This window comes from Saimiri boliviensis, chromosome 12, assembly GCF_048565385.1.
Source record: "Saimiri boliviensis isolate mSaiBol1 chromosome 12, mSaiBol1.pri, whole genome shotgun sequence".
Lineage (NCBI taxonomy): Eukaryota > Metazoa > Chordata > Mammalia > Primates > Cebidae > Saimiri > Saimiri boliviensis.
In genome coordinates, this window is record NC_133460.1 from 52,446,967 (window position 1) to 52,464,847 (window position 17,881).

At 41.0% G+C, this 17,881-nt stretch overlaps 2 protein-coding genes across 5 annotated transcripts in view; both read right to left on the minus strand.

Moving 5' to 3' along the window:
* Positions 1-226: 226 nt before the first annotated feature.
* Positions 227-3,647, minus strand: MRPS16 (mitochondrial ribosomal protein S16). The gene is made up of 3 exons (XM_003939810.4): positions 3,502-3,647; positions 2,796-3,056; positions 227-2,026 (listed from the first exon to the last, which is right to left on the minus strand). The coding sequence occupies exons 1-3, from the start codon at positions 3,512-3,514 to the stop codon at positions 1,887-1,889; spliced, it is 414 nt and encodes a 137-aa protein (XP_003939859.1). The 5' UTR covers positions 3,515-3,647; the 3' UTR covers positions 227-1,886.
* Positions 3,648-3,778: 131 nt separating this feature from the next.
* Positions 3,779-17,881, minus strand: part of CFAP70 (cilia and flagella associated protein 70) — a 118,782-nt gene continuing 104,679 nt past the window's right edge. The window contains exons 27-28 of one of the 4 annotated variants that reach the window (XM_074382383.1): positions 7,479-7,526; positions 3,779-4,093 (exon numbers count right to left, since the gene is read on the minus strand). In XM_074382383.1, the coding sequence (XP_074238484.1) occupies positions 4,082-4,093; positions 7,479-7,526 (60 nt within the window). In that variant the 3' untranslated portion in view covers positions 3,779-4,081. Of the gene's footprint in view, positions 4,094-5,011; positions 5,379-7,478; positions 7,527-17,881 lie in introns of those variants that run through there. The other 3 variants (XM_074382382.1, XM_074382385.1, XM_074382384.1) reach the window with 3 other exon arrangements.

The following is a 17,881-nucleotide window of genomic DNA, read 5'->3' on the forward strand; positions in this document are numbered from 1 at the left end:
AACAAGTTTCCACCTCTAGGCTTCAGCTTCCCTGACTGTAAAATGGAGATAATCCTACCTGCCTTCATAATACCTTATAATCATCACAAATAACCGTGTACACAAAAGGCCTAGGGTATATGTAGATGCTTTACAATATTATCTTTCTTCCAGTTTCTCACATTTTTTAAGGTACTCACATACATTAACATTTTTCTATATATACATTTGCTACTGAAAATTGAAATAGCACATTGAAATATTCTTTTATTGCAACTCACATTTTTGAAAACCAGAAAATCAAATTAATTATTATGCTCCAGCCAAACTACCTAATGTTTTTTCTTTTCTTTTTGAGACAGGGTCTTACTGTCGCCCAGGCAATACTATAGTGGGACAATCATAGTTCACTGTAGCACTGGCCTCCTGGGCTCAAGTGACTCAGCCTCCTGAGTAGCTGGAACTATGAGTGAGCACCACCATGCCAAGCTAATTTTTAAATTTTTTGTAAAGACGGTGTATTGGTGTGTTGCCCGGGCTGGTCTTGAACTCTGGCTTCCAGTGATCCTTCCACCTCAGCCTCTCAAAGTGCTGAGATTACAGGTGTGAGCCACTGCCCCAATGATTTCTTTACATTATTTCTTTACAAGTTACTTCATATTATTGATGTTGAGTTTCATCTCACTGACTTAAGGCTTTTAAAACACATGGGAATACTTGAGACCTATGAATGGTTGTGAGTCAAATAAAAAAGCAGAGCTAAAGGATACTGAAATTATTCAAATACATTCAAACTATAAAGATCCCTTACACATTACTGGCATCAAGGTAGGAAGGAAAAGATAGAAGAAGTAAAATGCATCAGTCATCACAGGTTCTCAAAATTATTGGTACATAGTTTATCCTAACACAGAGCAGCTTTCTTAACCTGCTCCATAAAATTACCAGCAAGAAAGAAAAGTACAAGAATAAGTTTCACAGCTGAATTGGCTTGGTGTCATAATTCCCTATTCCAGTATTCTCAGAAGGATCCCATCCATATATATGTAGAAACCACAGCCACATTTGAATGGTTCAGTCTTGATTCATTCTGAACTCCCTTAAACCAGCAGTTTCTCATTCTTAAAAGGTAGGTTATTATAGCCCAAAAGCAAAACAAATCTACCTTTGTATATTTAGGCATGCAGTGGCTCACGCCTGTAATCTCAGCACTTTGGGAGACCAAGGCAGGCAGATCACAAGGTCAGGAGATCAAGATCATCCTGGCCAACATGATGAAAACCTGTCTCTACTAAAAATACAAAAATTAGCTGGGTGTGGTAGTGGGTGCCTGTAATCCCAGCTACTTGGGAGGCTGAGGCAGAAGAATCGCTTGAACCTGGGAGGTGGAGACTGCAGTAAGCCAAGATCGTGCCACTGTACTCCAGCCTGGCAAGAGACCAACTCCATCTCAAAAAAAAAGGAATATGCATTAAGCAAGACAATATAATTCTCCAATTACAAAATCAGTAAGAAAGGCAACTGTTCTTGCACTTGAGGGAAGAACATGAAGATTTGTACGGGCCATGAATAATCTGGCTGGAGGTTTTGAAGCAGGAAGTCTTGGAAGCCAGTAGATTGTAAAGTTGTCCAGGAGACCCAGAGCCCAATTCAAAAGTCCGATCCTCCCACAGCCACTGTCTTTCCCAAGACAAAGTCCAAAAAAGCTAGTTAGCACCCACAGCCAGCTCTACATCACACAAGAACAAATCTCTCCCTGGGCCCTGTGGAGGCCAGGCCAGAAGAGCAAGGGCAACTCAGGATACTCCATTTATTGAACTCCAAATCTAACAAAAGTAAGATCTCTGCAGTGTTTCAAAAGGACCTTAACCTTGTTCCCACGGCTATGCTGGTTGAAGTCAGCTCACTTATGTTTCTGTGGCTTCTGTATCTGTAGCTTCTGCATCTGTTTTCTGAGAAGCTAACAGGACTTCACATGCCCGTTTCCTTCGCAGTCTCTCAGCATCTGTGATCATCATAGGATGCAGAGGGAAAAAGCCAGCAAGACCTAAAAGCAACAGATTTTTCACTTATTATAACACAGTATAAGCCAATGCTTCCCTAGGAACTGTCTCACAGAACAGAGGTCTGAGATCTGACCCACTGTATGGATGTAAACCATGCTCCTCACTTGCCAAACTCTGTACTACCTCTCCCTGGCAAGGAGACAGTGGATGTCTACTTCTTAAAAGTATTCCCCTTACTTTAAAAAAGGCAAAGTGACAGATGGCCATTCAAAACACACTATTCCCATTTTTAGTATAAAATACCAGTCACCCAAAAAGTCTTACAAAGGAGTCCACAAACAGGGTCTGCAGATTCAAAATGCCAATTAGATCAAAACTTCAGCTCCCATTTCAGTCCTGTACAACCTAGAGAGAAGGAAAATCTTTTTTCTTTTTTTTTGAGATGGATTCTCCCTCTGTCGCCCACACTGGAGTGCAGTGGCTTGATCTTGGCTCACTGCAATCTCCGCTTCCTGGGTTCAAGAGATTCTTCTGTCTCAGCCTCCCCAGTAGCTGGGACTACAGGCACGCACCACCACGCCCAGCTAATTTATTTTTTTGTATTTTTAGTAGCGACGAGGTTTCAGCATGTTGGCCAGGCTGGTCTCAAACTCTTGACCTCAGATGATCTGCCCGCCTCGGCCTCCCAAAGTTTTGGGATTACAGGCATGAGCCACCACGCCCGGCCGAAAAACCATTCTTATACCCACTGTCCTGGAGCTGACTTCAGTTTAAAATCCCCTCAATAAGGTAAGACCAGAGCTAAGTTACCCAGAAGCTTTTCCATAGGCTTAGAGAGGTGGGCCCCGCAGCCAATCCAATGACGGATCCTGTCTAGGTTGAGGGCAACGAGTTTTTCTCCATGGCTGTTGGGCAATGGATCATAGGAGCCGAGCTGCTCTATGAAACGGCCATCTCTGGGGCACTTGTTGTGAGCAGCTACAATGCGGTAGAAGGGCCGGTTGGTGCAGCCACCCAGTGCAAGGCGGATGGTTAAATGGCCTCCATGGTAGGCCTTGCAGAGGAGAGTAGCTGTAGAAAAACACCTGGTTAGGACACAAGAACAACACAAAACGGGCAAAATGACACAGACGGGACAATTCCCTTTTTCCACTGAAATGTCCTCACTTCCAATCCATTCCTGTCAATTCAGCTTAGATACTGTTGTTCTTTGTGAAACACCTCTTGGCCACTCCAGCCAGCAATGATCTCTTCATACCCAAACCCGCTCAGCATGGATTTGCCATTCACCAGCTCTGTGACCTTGTCGGAACCTTAGCTGCTTCAGTGGGGTGGGGATTTTTCAGCGGTGATTAAACGGGGAAAAAAACTGAGAGAAGGATCCAGTGTAAAGTAGTGTGGCTGCTTCAGGTTTGGGTTCCCTCCATCGCGCCAGGGAGACCACTGCCTCACCCGGTCCCGAAACTCCCGAGCCCCGTGACCGCCCGGAACGTCTCGTGGGGGCCCAATGACTCACTGAGGTGGACCATGGTGCGGCTCCTTGGAGCGCCCCGCTACCCGCGCGCACCAACAATACGGCCTTGGCGGGGCAGAGGACCGACACAAACACGAGGCGTGCAGACACTGGGCCCTACCGCCCGCCTATCAAAGCCCGAAAGCCTCGACTCGGGAAGCGGATGATCCACTCGCCCCGCCTCTTCCGCTTGCTGCCCTACACTTCCCACGATGCAACACGGTGACCCCTAACGTACCTTAAACTGCTGCAAAAGAGGCGTTTCTCGTGGTGTCTGGTGGGAGTGGCGGTGCGATTCTTCTCAGGCTTATGAGTCACTGCTGGAGTCAGAATTGTTGGGCGAAACACAGCCACGCCAAGAGGAGCGCTGTAACATCCATCCATCTTGCTCGCGTTGATGCCGAGGCGCAACGCTGAGAACGCAAATACGAAAGGGCGCTCTCTCTTCCTCGTGGAGCTCACAGTCCACTGGGGAGACCGTGAGATTGCAGCAGAGAAACTAGGGCGATCTGTAGTACTTAGTGCAAGGAGAGCAGAGAAGGCAAACCTAATGCTTGCTGACGACTTCACAGAGGAGGTAGCGTCAGGGCCGAGACTAGAAAGATTATAAGTGACTACAGTTAACCAAAACGTTTACCTCTCACCTTTCCTCCTATGATCCTCCCACCCCTATCGAGGCAGTCACACCTTAAAAAAATAAAGGCCGGGCGCGGTGGCTCAAGCCTGTAATCCCAGCACTTTGGGAGGCCGAGGCGGGTGGATCACGAGGTCAAGAGATTGAGACCATCCTGGTCAACATGATGAAACCCCATCTTACTAAAAATACAAAAAATTAGCTGGGCATGGTGGCGTGTGCCTGTAATCCCAGCTACTCAGGATGCTGGGGCAGGAGAATTGCCTGAACCCGGGAGGCGGAGGTTGCGGTGAGCCGAGATCGCGCCATTGCACTCCAGCCTGGGTAACAAGAGCGAAACTCCGTCAAAAATAAATAAATAAGTAAATAAAATAAAGGAGGGGTTATTCCTGCATTTGCCATGCTGTGATCCTGGGCAGAGGTGAAGTATGATTTTTTTTTTTCTATCATCTGTAGCCCTAGTATATGGCCTCAGTGATGAGGGTAATGGTGTTTCCTTAGAGCCCCAGTGATTTATATCCATGAAAATGCCTGTGTTTTGGTGAGAAAGTGTCTGTTGCTCCACCTTCAGCTAAGACCTGTCTGTTCAGCTTTTTGTTCACTGTTAGTTCCAAAGGGCTAATATGCTCTTTGCCCTAATACAGTGCTCAGCATAGCAGTCTTCCTCCAGGGCCACCTTTGAAAACGATGCCTTCATTCCTGTATTTCAGTTGACTGAACCTGGCCAGAGATCTTAGCAGCTGACTTTTTCCATGAGTGATCCAATAAGCTTTCATCAGAAACCCTAATAATGACCCCAGTATACACATTTTATTACATGTGTTATACATGTGCCATATAATTATTAGAGCAATTACACTATATATAGCTATTTATATAATACCTATATATAACTCAGTATACGTTAACTCCAGAACCACACTGATGAATTTTGAGTTTCACATTTTCATTCTTTATTGTGACCCAGTTTCTTATCAACCAGTAAAACATCCAGTAACACAGCCAATGGAAAGAAATGAATGGGTCTCTATTTATGGTGAAGATTCTTTTGTAGGTTATTTTTACAAACCCAGCAGCCCATTTCCAGGCTTCATATGGTGTGGAACTCTCTGGGAAGGAAAGGAACTCAGAGTCTCATATAGAAAATTGTTCAGCTGGAGAGGTATCAGAAAGATGGATTTCCAAAGCCAACGGTTTCCTGTACTGTGTGGATCTCTGCAAGCAGAGCCTCATCTTTCAATTTTAGCTACATGAAAGAGGAAGAAAGGGAAAAACACTTGTCATAAATGATATACTTTATGTGGCTTTGAAGACCTCTCTTTTGTAGGACTACAGCTAAAGAACATAGTTCCCTGGGATGGAATTAGCTCTTTATTCCCTACTTCGTGAAAACTCCACTATAGAAGACCTTAGAACCTTGTCTTGGATACATGGATATGTTTACTTCGTGAAAATTCATTAAGCACTATGAACAGTCATGATCTGTACATTTTTTTGTAAGATAACTTAAAGTTTACTTTTTTTATTTTTAAAAAGTGTTCACATTATTACCAGCATCTCTTGGCTAATGTGTAGTATTCCCATTTGGCAAATGACAGCAGAGAATCAGGAAATAGGCTTGTATTAGATCTGGTTTTAGTTTTAGAATCTAGATATGTACTAGAGACATCTAGGACCCCACTGAATACCCATTCTTTCTTACTAACAAAATCTTAATTTATTTTCAAGGCAGCAATGCTATCAGCTAAAAAGCCACATTTTCCTGCTTCCAGTGCAGCTAGAGGTAGTCATATGACCAATTGTGGCCTAATGAAATGTAAACTAAAGTCATTGGGTAGAACACCTGGAGAAGCCCTTTATTTAGGGAAAGTCCTTTAAAGGGAAGGGAAGTAGCATGGCCCCTTTTCCTTATGGTTCTTTATCTTGCCTGAAAACATGGACATGACAGCAAGCTACATTGGCTGTCTTGCAACTGTGAGGGATAGAAACTGTATGCTACAATTGGTGGAGCACAAAGAAGATGCTGGGTCCCTGATGACATTATGGAGCTGTGGTACCAGCCCTGGACTTTTCATTAGATGAGAAAACACTAATTTGTTTAAACCACTGTCTTTCAAGTTACTTGGGATTCATAGCTAATAGAACAGGCTGGGCGCAGTGGCTCACGCCTGTAATTCCAACACTTTGGGAGACTGAGGTGGGCAGATCACTTGAGACCAGGAGTTCGAGACTAGCCTGGCCAACACAGCAAAACCCTGTCTATATTAAAAATACAAAAAATCAGCTGGGTGTGGTGGTACATGCCTGTAATCCCAGCTACTTGGGTGGCTCAGGCACAAGAATTGCTTGAACGCAGAGGTGGAGGTTGCAGTGAGCTGAGATTGTGCTCTTGCACTCCAGTCTGGGCAACAGTGCGAGACTCTGTCTCAAAATATGTATGTATATGTAACTCATAAAACAGACCAGAGGCGGCCGGGTGTGGTGGCTCATGCCTATAATCCCAGCACTTTGGGAGGCCGAGACGAGTGGATCACGAGGTCAAGAGATCGAGACCATCCCGGTCAACATGGTAAAACCCCGTCTCTACTAAAAATACAAAAATTAGCTGGGCATGGTGGCGCATGCCTGTAGTCCCAGCTACTAGGGAGGCTGAGGCAGGAGAATGGCCTGAACCCAGGAGGCAGAGGTTGCGGTGAGCCGAGATCGCACCATTGCACTCCAGCCTGGGTAACAAGAGAGAAACTCCGTCTCAAAAAAAAAAAACAAAAAAAAACAAAAAAACAAAAAACAGACCAGTGGCTGTTCATGAGCCAAATCCAGCTCACTACCTGTTTTTGTAAGTAAGTTCTATTGGAACACAGCCATTCACTTATGTATTATCTGTAACTGCTTTTGTACTACAAGTGCAGAGTTTAGTAGTTGCAACAAACTGTTTGGCCTATAAATTCCCCAAAATTTCCTACTTTGCCCTTTATAGAAAATGTTTGCTGACCCCTAGACTAGATGAACCCCTACATTTTGCACATGAGAAAAATGAAGCTCACAATATTATTAACACAGTAAGTTAATGGCAAAACCAGAATCATAATTCAGGTTGACTGACTCCCAGGCTATCTTTCTATTAACTGTTATATATTATCTCTAAAGAGTTGGAAGAAAGATCACCCATGGCAATATGTAGGTTATTATTACAAACCCAGCAGCCCATTGATAATGGCAAAGATGGCAAGAAAAGCCTCTAGAAAAAAATTAACATTATGAAAGTCCTGAATTAAGCCAATACCTTCCTCCTAATTTCCCACCCTCAACATGGGGCAGGCAAATGACAAAGGCAACTATGTCATACCTTTTTCGTGTACTTGTAGGCCTGCTCAGCTTCTAATTGCCGTCCAACCTGAAAAAAAGTTCAGCAGCTGGTGATGATGACAGGTCATAAACATTATGGTAAGGAAAATACATTGCCTCAGCTGTTTCCACCTAAGTCAGAGGCTTCTACACCTTCCAGTTAAGAACCTCTGAATTCAGAGGGGAGGCTAGCAAATGAAAGGTGGTAGGGAGAAAACGCGTTGTTGTTGTTGTTGTTGTTGTTGTTGTTTTAAATTCCTCCTTCATTTTGAAAAGCTTAAAGATAACTTGGCCTCTCTCTCTTTTTTTTTTTTAAAAGCACTGTGAGTCATTTGTTCCGCTTAGGATTGAAGCCATTCTGTTAGTAATAATTAACACCTACCAGTTTGCACTATGTAATTTACATTATTTTCATTGTTGACGTTTTCAGTGCTTTACCTAAATTCACTCTTAATTCTCAAGACCTAGGAGATAACTACTGTTATTTATTATTCCCAGTTTACAGAGAGGTTAAGTAACTTGCCAGGGTTATGAAGCTAATACGTAGAGGAGCCAGATTTTAAAACAATGAAGTTTGACTCCACAGTCCAAGTTTTTAATTACTACATTATTCTGTCTCTAGGAATTAGAAAAAGTAGGTATCAAAATTACTTCTATGAAGATAATATGAGATAAGAACACTAACTACTCCCCCCGCCCCCCAGTTAATACTATTCTTTGCATGAACCACTCCTCCAAGAGTTAAATGAGATAATATGAATCCACTATTCGACTTCACAAGTTTGTTACATAGTAACTGAGAGTATGTGAAGTCACTTGGGAAAGCTTAAATATGTAAGAACCACAGAATATTCAGGTCTGAAGGGGACTTGGGGAATACCTAGTCCAATTTTCTAATTAATGCTAGTCTGTATGAAATTTTTACTAGTTCACAAAACTTTCATACCCCAAATCCTTACTTCCTACAAATCTACACTTTGAAATGTTCCCACTTGAAGTTCACTGAATTGTCAGTGGCATTTTCCAGCATATCCTTCTTTCCTAACACTATTACCTTTGTTTCCCTACTGCCACAGGGAGGCAGAGGCCCCAATCATGTGAGGATGCTGAATAGCCAAAACAATTTTGAAAAATATTTTTCTGATATCATGAACATTCCTGCAGTAAATTCGTCGTGTGTATTTTCTTTTCTTTCTTTCTTTTTTTTTGAGATGGAGTCTCACTCTGTCACCACCCAGGCTGGAGTGCAGTGGCACAATCTTGGCTCACTGCAACTTCTGCCACCCAGGTTCAAGTGGTTCTCCTGCCTCAGCCTCCTGAGTACCTGGTATTAGAGGCGATGTATGTATCTTCTTGTATTTTTCTTAGCACTATTATCTAGATATGACATTGCCGAATTGTAGATATGAATGTAACTAAATAATGCCACATTGCACTTAAAAGTGGTCATGCCAATTTACATCCAATTGTAATTATGAGAATTTTCATCAGTGCTAATACCATGCTTTAATTTTTGCCAGTCTGATGGCTGTGAATTTCTGCCACATCATTATTCTAAGTTGCATTCTTATGCTTACTAGTAACACAGACCTTCTCATACATGTATTAACTTTTACAGTCTCCGCATCAGCAAACTATATATTCCTATGCCATTCCCCATGCGCCCACCTCCCCCCTTTTTTTTTCTTTTTTGAGACAGGGTCTGGCTCTGTCATTCAGGCTGGAGTGCAGTGGCATAATCACAGCTCACTGCAGCCTCGATCTTCTAGGCTCAAGTGATTTTCCCACTACTTTAAAGTTGGAAACGCATGTATAACAAATGGCACTAAAGTTTAAGGACTTTATTATAAATATTTGCAGAATTTATAACTAATAAAGGATTAGCATACAGGTTATATAAATAGCTGCTACAATAAGGAAAAACTCTACAATCTGATTTTTAAATGGGCACAGGGTTGGGTGCAGTGGCTCATGCCTGTAATCCCAGCATTTTGCGAGGCTGATGGGGAAAGATCACTTAAGCCCAGTTGTTCCAAGACCAGCCTGGGCAACATGGTGAGACTCTGTCTCTACAAAAATGAAAAAAATTAGGCGTGGTGGCACACACCTGTTGCCCCAGATACTTGGGAGGCTGAGGCAGTAGGATCACTTGAGCCCAGAAGGTCAAGACAGCAAGTGAACTGTGTTCCTGCCATGGCACTCCAGCCTGGATACCAGAGCAAGACCCCGTCTCAAAAAAAAAAAAAGAAAAAAAAAAAAAAGACTTAGATCTTTAGGGCTGGGCACAGAGGCTCATGCCTATAATCGCAGCTCTTTGGAAGGCTAAGTCATGAGGATTACTTGAGGCCAGGAGTTCAAGACTAGCCTGGGCAACATAGTGAGACTCTGTCTCTACGCATAATAAAATAGCCAGGAGTGGTGGCACATGCCTGTATTCCCAGCTACTTGGAAGGCTAAAGTAGGAGGATCCCTTCAGCCCAGGATTGTGCCACTGCACTACACTCCAGCCTGGGCAACACAGCAAAACCCTGTCTCTTAAGAAAAAAACTTAGAGGCCGGGCGCGGTGGCTCAAGCCTGTAATCCCAGCACTTTGGGAGGCCGAGACAAGTGGATCACGAGGTCAAGAGATCGAGACCATCCTGGTCAACATGGTGAAACCCCGTCTCTACTAAAAATACAAAAAATTAGCTGGGCATGGTGGCACATGCCTGTAATCCCAGCTACTTGGGGGGCTGAGGCAGGAGAATTGCTTGAACCCAGGAGGCGGAGGTTGCGGTGAGCCGAGATCGCGCCATTGCACTCCAGCCTGGGTAACAAGAGTGAAACTTCGTCTCAAAAAAAAAGAAAAAAACTTAGGTCTTTAAACCAGTTGGAATTGTGTGTGTGGTATGAGGTAAGGAACTAATTTTTTTAAATATGGATAGTAGCCAGTTGTCCCACCACCATTTAGTGAAGAGTCTATTTGTTTCCCATTTTGCAGGTACTATATAGTGTCTTCATAAAAAATAACTATATTAAGGTATAACTTACATACCATAAAATTCACAAATTTTAACATTCTGTCATGCAAGCATCAGCACAATCCAGTGTTAGAAGACTCCTATTACCCCCAAAAGTTCTTTCATGCCTGTTTGCAGTTAGTCTCCATCCCACCTTTGGCTCCAGACAACCATTGATCTATTTTCCTTATTTCGAATAAATAGAATCAAATAATATATAGTCTTCTGTGCCTTGCTTTTTTGACTTATCATAATATTTTTGAGGTTTATCCATATTGTTACATGAATCAGAATTTCATTTTAACTGCTGAGTAGTGCACCTTATTTTGTTTACCCATTCACTGATGGACATTTAAAATGTTCCCAATTTTGGGCTATTATTAAATGCTGTGATAAAAATTCATATACAAATTTTTGTGTGGACATATGTCTTCATTTCTCTTGACTAGATACAGAGAAGTAGAATTGCTTGGACATATGGTAAATATATATAAATTTTTTAGAATCTGACAAACTGTTTTCCAAAGTGGTTGTAATAATTTACAACCCTACCACTAATATGTGAGGATTCCAGTTTATGTACAACCTTGTTAATACTTGGCATTGTCTATCTTTTTTTTTTTAAGACAAGATCTCACCCTGTTGCCCAGGCTGGCATGCAGTGGTGCCATCACAGGGACTCACTGCAGCCTCAACCTTCCAGGATCAAGTCATTCTCTCATCTCAGCCTCCTAAGTAGCTGGGACTACAGGCACACGCCACCACACCTAGCTAATCTTTGTATTTTTTAATTTACTGTATTAGTCCCTTTTCATGCTGCTGATAAAGACATATTTGAGACTGGAAAATTTACAAAGGAAAGAGGTTGAATTGGACTCACAGTTCCAAGTGGCTGGGGAGGCCTCACAATCATGGTAGAAGGCAAGGAGGAGCAAGTCATCTCTTACATGGATGACAGTAGGTAAAAAGAAGCTTATGTAGGGAAACTCCCATTTTTAAAACCATCAGATCTTGTGAGACTCATTTACTACCAGGAAGACAATGCAGGAAAGACCCCCCCCTGCCCCACCGCTGAATAATTCACTCACCTCCCACTAGTTTCTCTCACAACACGTGGGAATTGTGGGAATTACCATTCAAGATGAGATTTGGGTGGGGACACAGCAAAACCATATCAGACAGGGTTTCACCATGCTGTCCAAGCTGGTCTCAAACTCCTGGACTCAAGCAATTTACCCACCTCAGCCTCCCAAAGTGCTGGGATATAGGCATGAGCCACCATGCCTAGCCTATCTTTTTGATTTAAACTATTCTAGTGGGTGTGTAGTGTGGTGTCAATCTGCATTATCTTAAGGAGTATTTTTTAAATTTTTTGATGTAATTTCAGATTAAGTAAAAGTTATAAAAACAGTTCTTCCTGGCCGGGCGCGGTGGCTCAAGCCTGTAATCCCAGCACTTTGGGAGGCCGAGGCGGGTGGATCACGAGGTCAAGAGATCAAGACCATCCTGGTCAGCAAGGTGAAACCTCGTCTCTACTAAAAATACAAAAAGTTAGCTGGGCATGGTGGTGCGTGCCTGTAATCCCAGCTACTCAGAGGCTGAGACAGAAGAATTGCCTGAACCCAGGAGGCGGAGGTTGTGGTGAGCTGAGATCGCGCCATTGCACTCCAACCTGGGTAACAAGAGCGAAACTCCGCCTCAAAAAAAAAAAAAAAAAAAAAAAAAACCAAAAAACAGTTCTTCCTTCCCTCAGGAAAGAATACATGTATTGTATATATAAATATACACAGTAGTTCCCTTTATCTGAGGTTTTGCTTTCCACACCTTCACTTACCCAAGGTCAATCTTAGCCCACCAAGATCTGAAAATATTAAATGGAAAATTCCAGAAATAAACAATTCATAACTTTTAAATTGCACATTGCTCTTCTGAGGAGTGTGATGAAATCTTGTGCCATCCCTCCCAGGACGTGAGTCATCCCTTTGTCCAGCATATCTCAACTGTAGACACTACCTGACAATTAGTCACTTCATAGCCTTCTCAGTTATCAGATCAACTATCATGGTCTGACAGTGCTTGTATTCAGGTCACCCTTATTTTACTTAATAATGGACTTAAAGCGCAAAAGTAATGATGCTGGCAATTTGGATATGCCAAAGAGAAACCATAAAGTGTCTTCTTTACATGAGAAGGTGAAAGCTCTTGACTTAATCAGTATAGAAAAAAAATTGTATGCTGAGGTTGCTAAGATCTGTGGTATGAACTTACCTTCTATCTATGAAATTGTGAAGAAGGAAAAATAAATTGTGGATATTTACTAGCACCAGTGGGCTATTAGGAAAAAAAGTATTATTTTAAAAAAGAAATTCATGCATAGCATATATCGGATTCAGTACTATCCTTCATTACAGGTATCCACTGGTGGGGGGGGGGGTCTTAGAACATATTTCTGAGGGACAAGGAGGGATCTGTGTGTGTGTGTGTGTGTGTGTGTGTGTGTATAAAAGTTAGAAAAATATAGAAAAGTTAAAATAGATATGTTTGTGTGTGTGTGTGTATGTGTGTGTATATATATCCACATTATCCACAACATAATTTTTTGTTAAATAATACACTTAACTTTTCCTGAACATTTGCAAGTAAATTGGAGTTATGATTCAACATTAATACTTTAGGGTGTGTTTTCTAAAATCAAGGATATTCTCTTATATAACCACAGTAAAATTTCACAATCAGGAAGTACCCTGATAGAACACTATCAGGAAGTGTACTAATAATATTTAATAGATAGAACACTATTCTATCAGGAAGTATACTAATAATATCTAGTAATAGAACACTATTATCTAATCTACAGACCTTATGTAGATTTTTCCAATTGTTCCAATAATATTATTAATTTATTTTTTCATTCATTCATTCATTTATTTGAGACAGGATCTTCCTCTATCGCCCAGCTGGAGTGCAGTGGTATGAACACAGCTCACTGCTGCCTCGACCTCCTGGGCTCAAGCAGTCTCCCACCTCAGCCTCCCAAGTAGCTGGGACTATAAGATGCCACCACGCCCAGTTAATCTTTTTAACATTTTGTAGAGATAACATCTCACTATGTCACCCAGACTGTTCTCAAATTCCTGGGCTCAACCAATCCTCCTGCCTTAGCCTACCAAAGTGCCAGGATTACAGGCATGACCACCATGCCCAGGCCAATAATGTCCTTTATAACAAAATAAAATCCAAGACCATGCATTGTATTCATTACTTATGTATTCAGTTTCTTTTAATCTGGAATAGTTCTTGAGTCTTTTGTGTTTCTTGACATTGGCTTTTTTCTTTTTTTTTAATGCACACATCCCCCCTGCAAAGGGGGTCAGCACTCATTGGCATGCACCAGCTCCAGAGCCACCACAGCCAACCAAGTAGGAGAGGAGTGACTGACCAAAGGAACCACAACTGATTCAATGAGCCATTCGCAGCCTCACTGCACCAGCCGTGCACACCCAGACATGCATGGCTCAATCAAATAGAGAGAACTATTTTGTAAACTATTCCCCAATTAATGTTTGTCTGATGTTCCCTCATAATCATATCAGGTTATGAACTTTTAACAGGAATACCACAAAAATGTTATGTTCTCAGTGTATCATATCAGAAAGCACAAGCTGTTTATCTCAATACTTGTGATGTTAACTTTGATGATCTATTACATTGCTGTCATGTTTTTCTACTTTAATGTTACATTTTCCACTTTGTAATTAATAAGTATCTTGTGGAGAGATACTCTGAGACTATGAAATATTCTCTTACTCTGAACTTTTCAACCATAATTTTAGCATACATTGATGATTGTCCACTTAATCAATTATGATGGTTTTCAAATTGCAATTTTCTAATTCTATCATTTTTCATACATTAAGTAGTTGGCCTTGGCCTTTTACTGTAAGCTTTCCTTTCTCTACCACTTATTTGTTTAATTATATCACTGTGGGCTCATCCATTCTTATCTGTAATCCTTTTCTACAATTATTTATTTGGATGCTCAAGTTTTCCTTGTTTTGGACAGTGGGCACCCCTACTTTAAGCTAGTTCCTGTTGCTTTTATTTTTTTCCTTATGCCTTTTTGATATGTGCCAGTCTTTCTTTGAACATTTTTTACTTTCTGACTCAACAAGACATCTCAGACTCATCTTTTACTTTCCTTGCACTAATTCTGAAATTTTTGGCCATCTTCCAAGAAGCCTTTGGTCCCCCCACAACCCCTTTCCTTCTAAATTGGACAATGTCCTCATTTCTTAAATGGATTTAGAAACCAAGACCTGAGCATTAGATGTGCTTATGTCCCCCACTATCGCTATTTATTTTTGAGATATAGTAGGACGCATATGAATATATTTCTATAAATACACAAATATTTCTATATATCAATTTATACCTATACCTATTTAATGTATCAAACCATGAGCTCTTATTAGTATCTCCCATTCTGATCCACCACTACCAGGTCATTCTATCCTTCTTGTTTACATATTTGTAACTTCCTTTGAAGCACAGTGAAAAATGTGATGCCCATTGTCTGCAACATAATTATTTGTTAAATCATAGAATAGTAATTTCAGAACTGCTAACTCATGCCTAAAACTATACTCTAAAATGCGTATTAAGTTTTTTTCTCTTTAGCCTGATATATAGTATGTATTAGTCTACGTTACAAAAAATGTTTTCAAAAGTACCACGAGTTAATTATTTTTCTGCACTGTCAGTGTAACTATGCTATTCATTTAAAATACAATTTTATTTGGTTTTGTTTGTACGTAATTATGTGCTGTCCCCATTTCTTGCCAATTTTCTTTTTTAAAACATAAATGAGCCGGGTGCGGTGGCTCATGCCTGTAATACCAGCACTTCGGGAGGCCTAGGCCGGTGGATCATGAGGCCAGGAGTTCAAGACCGGCCTGGCCAACATGATGAAACCCTATCTCTACTGTAACTACAAAAATTAGCCAGGTATGGTGGTGCATGCCTGTAATCCCAGCTACTTGGGAGGCTGAGGCAGGAACGTTGCTTGAACCCAGAAGGTGGAGGTTGCGGTGAGCCAAGATTGTGCCATTACACTCCAGCCTGGGCAACTGAGCTAAACTCCATCTCAATATATATATATATGAAACATTGGCATGGTCCCAAAAGTCAGAACTCTATAAAAAGGGACAATCACAGTGTCATCCCCCTTATTTCCTCCCTCCTCTACCCATGCCCACTCATGTCCTACAGAATCTACTCTCACTAATCTGTGGTTTATCCTTCCTGTGCTTCTTTCTATACTAAAGAAGAGATTCAAATGTATCTTCTTCTTTTTCTTCTTTCTTATACAAAAGGTCATATAATCTTGCACTTCACTTTTCTCACTTAACATAAACGGAAAATCATTCCACATCAGTTCATAGAGATCTTCCTCATTATTTTTTTCAGCTGCATAGTATTCCGTTATGTGAATATACCACAGTTTATTTAAATATTCTCCCATGTTTAATAAATAAACTCCATGGACATTTAGGTTGTTTCTATTATTTTGCTATTGCAATAATGCTGTAATTAATAACTTGTGCACACCCATTTTCAAATTGTTAGAGGAAGAGCATCAGGGTAAATTCTAGAAAACTCCAATTACTTTTAAATACTATCTACTCAGAACCTAAGTTTCCATATACATATGGGTCTATTTCGTCTGCCAATTGTTTCACTTATCTATTCTTAAATTAATAGCACTCAGTGTTAATTATTGCAGCTTCATAATAAGGCTTCATATTTAATAGGAAACCCCTTGCTCCTTATTCTTTTTTCCAGACTGTTACAGCCTTTTTTTTTTTTTTTTTTTTTTTTGAGACGGAGTTTCGCTCTTGTTACCCAGGCTGGAGTGCAATGGCGCGATCTCGGCTCACCGCAACCTCCGCCTCCTGGGTTCAGGCAATTCTCCTGCCTCAGCCTCCTGAGTAGCTGAGATTACAGGCACGTGCCACCATGCCCAGCTAATTTTTTGTATTTTTAGTAGAGACGGGGTTTCACCATGTTGACCAGGATGGTCTCGATCTCTCGACCTAGTGATCCACTTGTCTCGGCCTCCCAAAGTGCTGGGATTACAGGCTTGAGCCACCGCGCCCGGCCGCCTTTTTTTTTTTTTTTTTTGAGAGGAAGTTTCGCTCTTGTTACCCAGGCTGGAATGCAATGGCATGATCTCGGCTCACCACAACCTCTGCCTCCTGGGTTCAAGCAATTCTTCTGCCTCAGCCTCCTGAGTAGCTGGGACTACAGATGCGTGCCACCATGCCCAGCTAATTTTTGTATTTTTAGTAGAGACGGGGTTTCACCTTGTTGACCAGGATGGTCTCAATCTCTTGATCTCGTGATCCACCCGCCTCGGCCTCCCAAAGTGCTGGGATTATAGGCATGAGCCACCACGCCCAGCCGAATTTTAGGGTTTATCTCGTCAAGTTCCTTGAAAACCTTATGTCATTATTTTTATTAAACTTATCTTAAACTTAGATACTAATTTAGGGAAAACTTTCATTTTATGTGATCAAAACTTCTTGCCCATGGACATGGTTTATCTTTCTATTAGATTTTCTTTTACAATAAAGTTTTATGATTTTCTCAACACAGGTCTTAAATGGGATTTTAAAAATTAGACTTTAAAATTGATTTTTCCTGATTTTGATAATATTGATTTTTATGTTGATCTTTTATCATGCAACCTTGTCCACCCACTTCTTTGTGTATATCTTCATTGACTACATTTATGTAATTCAAAAGTCAAAAGGATATAATAAAGCATATATTGAGTTTTGCTTCCACCCATCTCCCTAAACACCCTGTTCCCCAACCCCTGCCCTGACTAGTAACCATTATTGTTAGTTTTTTATCTACCATTTCAGTACTGAGCTCTTTTATTACATCTTTCAGTTTGCTTGTAGATTCTCTTGGGTTCCTACTGAATCTTTTTACCTTCAATTTATTTTATGTGTATATGTATGTGTGTTATTGCCTTAATGGAACCTCCAGTATAGTTTCAAGTAGAAGTAATAGTTCCTTATCTTGTTCCTGACTTCAAAAGGAATGCTTCTAACTCTTCACCATTTCATATAATAGTATAGATTTTGGGAGACGTAGTTTGAGATTTTTAAAAAGCTAGTTTTGGTGTTTCAGGGGTACAGTAAAAAAAAAAAGAAAAAAGCTAGTTTGCTTTTTTAAAAGTCATAAATGGGTATAAATTGTAGCCAGTTATTTAGTTTTTTTAAATGATTAATGGAATAAGAATAGCCAATGATTTTGCTTATACCCATCTCCAGTAGGAGATAGAAAAAAAAAAAAAAAAGACTAGCCAATGATTTTAATTTAGTCTCCATTTAGCTG

Coding starts and splice junctions, on each gene's coding strand:
- MRPS16 (XM_003939810.4), bottom strand. Junction 2,027..2,795: donor GCCTATGGAAAAGCTTCTGG/GTAACTTAGCTC, acceptor TGTTGCTTTTAG/GTCTTGCTGGCTTTTTCCCT.